General features: G+C 45.2%; 1 protein-coding gene across 1 annotated transcript; it reads right to left on the reverse strand.

Moving 5' to 3' along the window:
* Positions 1–289: 289 nt before the first annotated feature.
* LOC135812992 (uncharacterized) lies at positions 290–9,913 on the reverse strand. The gene is made up of 3 exons (XM_065326233.1): positions 9,212–9,913; positions 1,044–3,580; positions 290–709 (listed from the first exon to the last, which is right to left on the reverse strand). Exons 1-3 carry the CDS (start codon positions 9,564–9,566, stop codon positions 290–292), a joined length of 3,312 nt encoding a protein of 1,103 aa, XP_065182305.1. The 5' UTR covers positions 9,567–9,913.
* Positions 9,914–10,518: the final 605 nt, after the last annotated feature.

Here is a 10,518-nt window from a genome sequence, read left to right on the forward strand (position 1 = left end):
CCCCCCACACACACAGACACACACCCGCACCCCCCCCCCCCCCTAACACACACACACTCAACCACACCCCTCACCCCACACACGTACACACACTAGCAACCCCCACCCCCCCCCCACACATACACGTACACACACTAGCACCCCCCCCCCCCCACACACACACACATACACAAACATTTACACGCAGACTGAGCAGTAATTTTCTCATGATAGCAAGGCACCAACACACCAGTTCATCACACAGCACTCAAAATCTGTCATGTGAGACAGTGATGATAACACTCTTAACTTACTGCAGTATGCGATGTCTGAGTGCTGCCAGCATAGCACATTGTTGGTTGTGTTCACTTAGGTGTTCATCAGTTTGACGATGTTTGCCACACAGGTAAGCCATGCCACAACGAGGACATGCCGTGATGTTGTCCAGGTCATAGCAGACAAAACATGCTGCTACACGTCGACACCATTCCCGTAGTGCAATGTGGTGATCAATGCTCACACGGCCTCTCTTGGATTGACGGTGTAGGGCAGCAACGGTAGAGATGTATAGCACAGGAACGTCCCCAGTGATTGGTGGCGGTAAGTACACAATTCCAGACACTGATAGACCAGTTGCATAATTGCTTGGCAGGCAAGCACTGACATCGTTAACCAATGACTTCAACGCTGGGAAGAATTTGGACATTTCTCCAAGTGCAAAGACAGTATTCTACAGCAAAACACACAACAAAGGACGGTGTAGAGAGAACGTAACTGAATTCAGTACAATCGAAACAGACAACACATCGCACAATAATTACTAACCAGGCTGATATAGCAGAAAGCAACGCGTTCCATTTCCATACTTACAAGGTTTTACTTGTACTTGTAGAAGTTTTCACATTCTCCTGTGTGTTCAGCAAGTAATGAGGTTCAGTGAGACAGACACTATACCGTAGATCATTACTGAGTACACTGGTTTGCAGTACACTGGGTTCTTTCAGAATGGAGTGTGGAGTGTGGATGAAAACTAGGGTAAGCATAACACTGCACTGCCAGCTTACCTCAAACAGGAGCAGTGTTCTAGCCGTCAGAATACAAGACTGCATCACTTCCACATCAGGTACCTTGTTCTGGCTACAGTTGTTAATCAGTGCTGTTGTGTGATCTGCCGGATTTGAGCCATTACACCATCTCCTGACATAGTCCATCACAATGGTGAAGGGATGCTGTGCTGGTAGAGTGAGTCCCATTGGAGTTGTGTGTGTCCTTCCATTTACTACCAAGGATATGTACTCGGTGTTATACACACCACCCAAGTGCATGTCCAGTAGTGTGGTTACTGTGTCATTATCCATGGAGTACAGGTACCGTTGTATCTGAAGAGCAGACACAGTGGTATAGTCGTAATGGAAATCGACCCAGCGGCTGATAGCAGTTGGTACATGTTTCCATTCACATCGTGGTATACCCAGTGTTGTAATCAATGATGGTGAAATAATCCACTCACTGCTACAGGAACCTGACATGACCTTGCCCAGGATCATAACAATGCATTCTTGCAGAACGGTGTACATTGTAGCACCTGACGTAACTGCAAAATCCTGTGATAGGAAGTGTGATGACATCACTCTCTCAGCAAGGTCTTCTACCACCTGTACATTGGGCATATCCTTGTTTAGCAGAGTGGAACAATACAGTTGAATGAGTTTCAGGGCACATTCAGTGACACCTGTTGCAAGACCAATTCCCAGTGTTGTTGTAACACGCTGGTACACCACCTGAAGACGGGATAGTGTTTCATGGCTGGGCTCAACCTGTCCTTCCCTGCTGTCGATGACCAGAGACATGTTTGTTCTGCATGATTCCAATGAAAGTTGGATCAAAATCAGCTGCAGCTGTGATTGCTCTCCTGTCGGTTCCTTTTTGCATTTCTGAAGAAGTTTTTGGGCTTTGAGCTCCAAATTGTCAAAATTGGTGTCAGAACCCGCTGCTTTGCATGCACTGGTAATCCTACACTGGACCGAGGCACAAAGGCTGCCAACTTGAACGGATAGCGGTGCCTTGTCCAATGTTTGAACCCTTTCAACAAACGCTGCAACAACTGTCTCTGTCCCAAACAAAGCTGGAAACAAACCAATACGCGTTGCTAATCTAGAGAAAGGAAGAAGTTCATCATCAGACAGCAGATCAACAACCGACAACGCATTCTCGATGTTCACGGTTTCCTGAAGCAGTTGGTGACTCCAATACATTGTTTTCTCTGCACCACAACCTCTACGATGATCAATATCGTTCACAAAGCCAAGGAAATGCTTGCACATTCGTTGTTGGTACATGCGTTGCTTGTCTTCAGGGCATTGGTAACGGCCAAACTCGGCGATGAATGGCTGCAACGAGTAGCGATCCAAATACGAATTGTAATCCAGGAAACAAATCTTGATCAAAGGATCAAAACGTACAAGATGAACCACATTGGCATCAGTTGCAGGCAAACCCACCATCACACAAGCGCAATCAGATGAGAACGAGGAGTGTAGTTGAGCTAGAGCATGGAATGAGTCCTTGTCATCCTGCTGTAATGTGTTGTATGCTATTGTCAACAGCTTCAGGATTCGATGATTCGGTTTCAGACCATCGTCGTTGAACACATCAAGACCAATCTTCTTGAACACTGCCAGCAACATGGTTGGAGTTAATCGACCACCTTGTAGAAGACCAGCTGTAATGCGTACAGCAAGTGGAACATTTCCACAATGATCCACTAACCTCTGTGCATCTTCAATGCTCACACTACCTTCAACACATAGACCATGGAGAAGACCAACAGCACAAACCTTTGTCAGACCATCAAGACGGTGTTGTTGTAGTTTAAACTGGGCAGCGTGTAGGTCAAAGTAAACACGACTTGTCAGTAGGACATGTACGCTGTGTTGTTGGCGCAGTAGTCGCTGGATGACATCTTGTAGTTGGAAATCCTTATCCGCATTGGCCTGGATAGCATCCTCGGCATTGTCCAGAATAACTAGCATGTGGTGTTTGCTACCATGATCATCCATGCCATTAGTTGATTTTGTTGCCTTGCCAGTAGTTTCAGATGAAGCTGGGTTTGTTTCGAGTCGGTTTTGAATCATTGCCTGGACAGCGTCAACACCAGCTACACCGCGTAAGTCAAAGAACTCCACACGACAACCAGCATTGCGACATACATGTCCCACAGCAATGGCTACGGACGTCTTACCAAAACCAGCTGCTGCCGCAAGACTCTGCACACGTGTAGATGATGACTTGGACTTTGTTGTGAGAATGTTGTGACTGATCTCTTTAACAATGTCATCCCTGCCAGTGAAGTGGTCGTCCAGGTCTGGTAGAGATGAGTTGCTTGAATGTGATGATGTTTTTGAAACCTGAGCTGTAGTTAGTCTAGTACTCCTTGTTGTACCCATACTAGTTGCACTGGTTGTTGCTAAAGCTGATGTTGCTTGTTTGTGTGTTGCTGTATGTCTACTGCTGGAGGACAGTTGTTGATCAGCTGCACGATCTCCCTCTGTGTGGACTGATTGTTGTGTTTTCTGTTGTCCAGCCGTTGTCATGGTAGCATCTACCAAGATAACAAGTAGAGAACAGAACTACAGTGAACGTAGAGTCTGTACGAGTAGAAATCTGTCGTGACCCTGTATATATATTATATGTACCTCTCATCATTTTTGTACTCTCTGCACATTCACTATCACATGATGTATAGCCAAACTGTCACATGCCACTAGCAAACTTTCTCATCAATCTCCATAACATTGGTGCACTTCTCTTTACTTTCCTTTTCAACATTTGGCCACACGTTATTATTGCTATGTTTCTCGTCACCCGAAAGTCGAAAATCGTATGCGAGAGGCCACACCGTTTTTTTATCTATGTTTCGCGTCCCCTGCGCGCGCATGTATTTCACAGTCGGAGTTCCAAAAAAAAAAGAAAAAAAAAAGGTACATGATTGTTGCATCGTAACTATTATGTTGGCATCATTAATTTTGTTCTATTTGTCGCACGATTGTACTCAGCTCACATGCATGTACACGTAGCTGTGTGTGTAAGCTGGACCGCAAGTCACGCAATCATCATGCCGCCTGTGTTTGGACCACAAGCATGCTGATAATGCTGACAGAGTTTGGCCAGTTATTACCAATCAGTAGAGATTGCATTGCGCAATGAACTTACTTTGCTACATTCATTGTATTGAAATTACACTCATGTATGCATGTGTGCATGTGTGAATGAATATATATTATGAACAGTGCCGGGCATTTTTTTAGCTCCACTGTACACAAATGTAATGCACGTACACTGTTTTTTTTGGATGGCACTTTTATTTTTTCGCCCTCCCTCATAGATTTCATCGAATAAGGTGACGCGAAACATAGAAAAAGAACGGTGCGGCCAGAGGTGGGAAAAAATAATGACCCCAACTAGTACAGTGCGTATCGGTTATAGCGTGGTCGTGTAAAAGAATATACTGCCTACAAGAATGAACCCTCCTATTTTCATAATCATAACATGGGTTTCATGTGTCTTTTTATTCTTACAAGCAATGTTATCGTGTAATAGAATATATCGGTCCTAAGAATGGACTTTGTGTAGCAAAACATGCCAGATTAGTACAAAGTGTATCGCCTGTAGTAATAACATCTGCCCGATACAGTTCTGAACCGACTCGAATTGCATCATAATGCTGCAAGTGCATCTGATGTGGTCATGTAACTCATGTTGCTCAATCACATGGTGAACCTATGGCCCAGTATGGGACTACTTTGGAAGTACGAGCAACCGCATACACAGCAGCACTACGTAACATGTATGATGATCTTCCTGGCTATGCACACATGCACATGCATATGAAACGTCACATTATATTTATCGTGTGTAAGAAATATCGGAAATAAGAATAGAAAGTCGTTTTTCAAACACCCACGCTATAACCGATACCTACTGTACATGTTAGGAGCTGCTGTGCACGTGCAGCTAGATTGCACAACAAAAACTGCATGCAGCGACCTTTTGACCTCGCATCATGTGTCGTGCAGGCCAGGCCAGGGTGCATATGTGCATGTGCTGGTCCCCACAGTGCAGCACAGTCTTTTTTTTTCTCTTCCAGACTCCTGAATCGTATGCGCACGGGTGACGAGAAACATAGAAGTAAAAACGTGTGACCTTATACTAGGCTAAGCCAACCTCTTGCTAGTGCTCTTCAATGTGTTGCCTGTACTCTTCATTACCACAGATCTCTTAACCACTATCCGAGTTTCAGTTGTCTCATTGGCTTTTTGATTGGCTTCTTTTATTGTATTTAATTTCTGCAGCCCAATGTGCTGCTCGATCCTGCTGGTCTCTATTCCTTTTTTGCTTGCTGCTGCATGCTCGACCCTCCTCTTCCCAGCCTGCTGTCTTTGGACTTCAGCTAGTGTAAGTTTGCCAATTTTTGCTAGTAGCTGGTGAGTGTTTTGTATCAGCTTGGCTAGTAGCTGGTGAGTGTTTTGTATCAGCTTGGCTAGTAGCTGGTGAGTGTTTTGTATCAGCTTGGCTAGTAGCTGGTGAGTGTTTTGTATCAGCTTGGCTAGTAGCTGGTGAGTGTTTTGTATCAGCTTGGCTAGTAGCTGGTGAGTGTTTTGTATCAGCTTGGCTAGTAGCTGGTGAGTGTTTTGTATCAGCTTGGCTAGGAGCTGGTGAGTGTTTTGTATCAGCTTGGCTAGTAGCTGGTGAGTGTTTTGTATCAGCTTGGCTAGTAGCTGGTGAGTGTTTTGTATCAGCTTGGCTAGTAGCTGGTGAGTGTTTTGTATCAGCTTGGCTAGTAGCTGGTGAGTGTTTTGTATCAGCTTGGCTAGTAGCTGGTGAGTGTTTTGTATCAGCTTGGCTAGGAGCTGGTGAGTGTTTTGTATCAGCTTGGCTAGTAGCTGGTGAGTGTTTTGTATCAGCTTGGCTAGTAGCTGGTGAGTGTTTTGTATCAGCTTGGCTAGTAGCTGGTGAGTGTTTTGTATCAGCTTGGCTAGGAGCTGGTGAGTGTTTTGAATCAGCTTGGCTAGTAGCTGGTGAGTGTTTTGTATCAGCTTGGCTAGTAGCTGGTGAGTGTTTTGTATCAGCTTGGCTAGTAGCTGGCGAGTGTTTTGTATCAGCTTGGCTAGTAGCTGGTGAGTGTTTTGAATCAACTTGGCTAGTAGCTGGTGAGTGTTTTGTATCAGCTTGGCTAGTAGCTGGTGAGTGTTTTGTATCAGCTTGGCTAGTAGCTGGTGAGTGTTTTGAATCAGCTTGGCTAGTAGCTGGTGAGTGTTTTGTATCAGCTTGGCTAGTAGCTGGTGAGTGTTTTGTATCAGCTTGGCTAGTAGCTGGAGAGTGTTTTGTATCAGCTTGGCTAGTAGCTGGTGAGTGTTTTGTATCAGCTGAGATCCAGTACATGTACTTGTACAGTGAAACCTGTCTAACCTGTCTACCGCTCAAGAGAATGTGGTCTCTGGAACCAGGTGGTCTCCGCATCCAATGTTATTTGACTGGAAATAGCATTCCTTGGTCCTGGCTGCAGTGTTCGTCTGGGGCAGACGGTCACCTTATCGGAGTGGTCACCTTGACAGGTGGTCGCCTTATCTGAGTGGTCGCCTTGACAGGTGGTCGCCTTATCCGAGTGGTCGCCTTGACAGGTGGTCGCCTTATCCGAGTGGTCGCCTTGACAGGTTTTACTGTAGCTTTAATAGGCTTTGTTTGTAGGAGCTCCGCTACCGCTCAAGCAAAATTGTCTGTTTGACCCGGGTTTGGCTTTTGTAGTTTTTTTCTTAGTTTTACTTCTTGCTTCTCATATCTTTCTATACCCGACCTGTGTACTCTGCCATCCTGATGTGTCTGTGCTTTGGGTCTGTGGTATGCATAAGTGGAATGACCACTAGGCGCACATCTCTGTATACAAACGATCTTGGGAATACTAACACTTAGAGACGATCTGCCGCCCACCACAAATCTATTACAGTTTTTGAAACTCTCTCTCTCTTTAAAAGGATGTACTTATTTTTTTTAAATTTATTTATCGTCTCCACTTCATGGCACATAATAATACATAGCCAATACGAGAAAGTTAGGGTGTACGGCCTGGAATCAAACTGTTTACCACGTGTAATATTCTGGTCACTGTGCCAAATGCTGTTGGTCACGGCCGGGGACACTGCTGCGCTCCCTTCGTTCCATATTCCCAGTTGAACTAGCACCGTAATACACTTTCCCCAATGTTGGGAGAGTGCTCTCTACTACACCGTATTAGTAGATATTGAGTTGTGTGGATATTTCCAAAGAAAACACCTCTTCATATTTATAGAAACCGATGATGTGCTTGAACTCTCAGAACCTGTAGCATTCTGTACTTTAAGTTGTATGGTCTTGGTCTGAGGATGCTTGCTGAACAGCGTACGGTTCCTATTCCCAATCAAACACGATCCCGTAGTGATACATACAGCAGTTGCCGTACCAGTGCAGTGTGTACTGTGAACGCATGCACCCTTTCTTTCTATTAATTTATTTTCTTTATGCTTCTCACCCGTGGTTGGCTTCCACCCCCTCCTCTTTGATTGGAAACTACGTGCTATGGGATGTAGAAAAATTACAATACAAATACCTGTATACACGTGTGCTTGTGAATTACTTGTGAATATTCAGGTGGAGTAACACAGTATCCCACCAATGCCGCCAAGCTGTATCTCTTCCTGGGATTGTATTACAGACCAAATCCGGCTTTTCCTAGGTTACTTGTAAAATGCCTTGACCTGTTGGGAGTCCCCTAGTAAAACAATAAAACCTACCTACCTACCTACCTACCCACCAACCTACCTAACTACCTACCCACCCATGCACCTACCTACTATCTGTCCACTGTGCACTGGTCATTGATAGACACATACTGAAGGTATTGGTAAACTGACTTTGCCTTCCAAGGTTCACAACAACAAATTTAGCCGATAAGCTAAGGCTGCGTTCAAATTGTCTTCATCAACTGTTCAAACAAATTTTATAAAGAGATTAGTTGAAGTGTCCCATTAGAACGGTTTCTATCATTTTAGAGTTTTTCAGTGGAATTGTCATGGCGATGATGACGCCCGATCAGCTCGACCATCTCCACGTACTACGTGACGCATCCATTCCAAACTCCTCAGAACTAATCCACCTCTCCCATCGGATGAGGTTGTGGAGTTTCGAGGAGATTCGAGGAGCTTCGTTTTTCTGAAGAGGCCAATACGGCCACCGCTTCAGAAAAACGAAACTATTCAAAAAGTCAAAGAGTGACAATTCGAACGCGCCCCAAGTGTGTTCCTTTGTGTTCGTTTCATTTCTGAATTTTCTTACTTGGCAAACAATGCCTGAGTGATGCCCCACCTGACGAGAGAGCTTGGAAGCTCAGGGCCCTACGCTATGCTTTTTTGCCTTGATGACCTACATGTAGACAAAAAAAGCATAGGAATGTTATAAATTCTTCAAAAAAATCCTTTTTTTCTAAGACATAACCTGGGATTCGAACCCGCACTATCGCGCGCCCTGCATGCATCCCCCGATACACTTCGCATACATACTAATTCTTCCAAGTTGTTTCACATTGTGATCTTGCATTTGAAAGCCCTATTTGAATATGCATTGTGGCCAGCCGTCTTTGATGGCACGGTACGGTAGGGAATAGGTACGGGACAGGTACGATCGAGGGTAATACGACACCGTCTCCCGTACCGTACCGTACCATCAAACACAGCTGGCCACATACAGCTGCCCGCAATATTCAAATAGGGCTTTCAAACGCAAGATCATAACGTGAAGCAACTTGGAAGAATGGGTATGAATGCGAGGTGTATGGGGGAATGCATGTAGGGCGATAGTGCGGGTTCGAATCCCAAGATATGCCTGAAAAAAATAGGAGAATTGAAAAAGTTATAACATCCTATGCTTTTTTGCCGTCAGATACGGATAGCGCCAGGCGTGACACAAACAAACAAACAAACAAACAAACAAACACACAAACAAATACCAAATTAAAGCTGTGTGGACCCTGGCTAGCGCCAGACGTTACTGAAGTAACGTCTTCTGCATAGCTACGGGAATAACGCCAGATTATCTTTGTTGTGATACTGTACCTGAGTGACTTGTACAGAGCAAAGTGTGTGTGTCATTATGTGTGTAACCAGTATGGATCATCTTCTACTTCAAGTATGTAAACACTTACCGGAGAACGAGCCAAGTGTTGACTCACAATCTGCGGACCTTGTCTTCGTCGGATGGTCAGCTCCCCCAATGGCAGTTGCATCGCGTCGCTTTGCCATAGTGTTGGCAACATGTTTAGCAACATCGGGTTGGCTGTGTTGAATCAGCTTCAGGAACGAATCCACCTGTTCCTCCGTTTTCTTCAGCATCAGCCTCACCACGTACTTTGTCAGATCAGACTTCACGTTTTCCTTGCTAGAGGCAGTATCATATTCATCAACGTCCAGCACATCATTCTCCAGCAAGAGTTCCAAGATCAAGGATGCATCTAGATTGGAAAGTAGGAAGGCTATGTTATAGCGCACCCTGTCTGCCATTGTTCACACTCCTGCCTGCCCGCGTGACCACAGTTCACTCGCACTGCGGACTGATCACGATCGACATCGAGTTACTGCATAACTTACTTCTTAGGATCAAAGAGTTGTGTTTTCTCAAGGAATAATACGTCGTACTTTCAAGTACAAGCCGTTCATCAGTTGTGGCTCAGGTACAGAGCGAACTTGATTAAGGCAAACAACTCTTTCGAAAATATCGCTTGGAATGTTCAGAATCAAGCTCGCACAGATCTACGCTCTTCACTATCAGCACTATGAAAATAATCCCAAGGAGATGACAATGTCAACGGTGCGGTACTTCAGTACTGCAGTCTGCAGAGGCTTTGGCCGATGTTGGGCAGGTGGCCTGGGGATGGGCTGGGCCTGGGGTCTCCGACTCTCCGGTCGTGGTTGCCATGGCGCATGCGTGCATGAAGAAAGACCTGAACCGCTTCGACCTGAACCGTTTTCGGTTCCATGGCCAATCGGCAAAGCCAAGCCCAAGGACTGATCCGAGAATCTAAAAATAATGATGATTTATGAATCGAGTAAACGGTTGGTCCTACAATGGCAGTGATAATGGTCAAAGATTGAATAAAGCCAGACAGTTATAGAAAAACAGGTGTTGATCCTCATGATTTCGATGACCACAGACCTGAGACTGGAGGATTGAGGCTGTTGGATATTATTTGAACATCCATTCAAACGTCAAATGGAAATGCGATGCGTGACTAGATGGTCAACTGATCTAAATCGTTGCCTAACGTTACAATAGCGCAAGTGTCTGGTTGCTCTACGGTATCCGTGCAGCTCCCTTCGGCACCTGTATCGTCCAAGAGTATGCGACAGTGGACTGGAAATTTCGGACAGGGGACGAGTGACCACTGCTAGCGAGCTCTGCGGCCAATGACGTGGCCAGGGTTGCCAGCGATTATTACAGTGAGTGAAAGCAGAA

Source organism: Sycon ciliatum, chromosome 1, assembly GCF_964019385.1.
Source record: "Sycon ciliatum chromosome 1, ocSycCili1.1, whole genome shotgun sequence".
Lineage (NCBI taxonomy): Eukaryota > Metazoa > Porifera > Calcarea > Leucosolenida > Sycettidae > Sycon > Sycon ciliatum.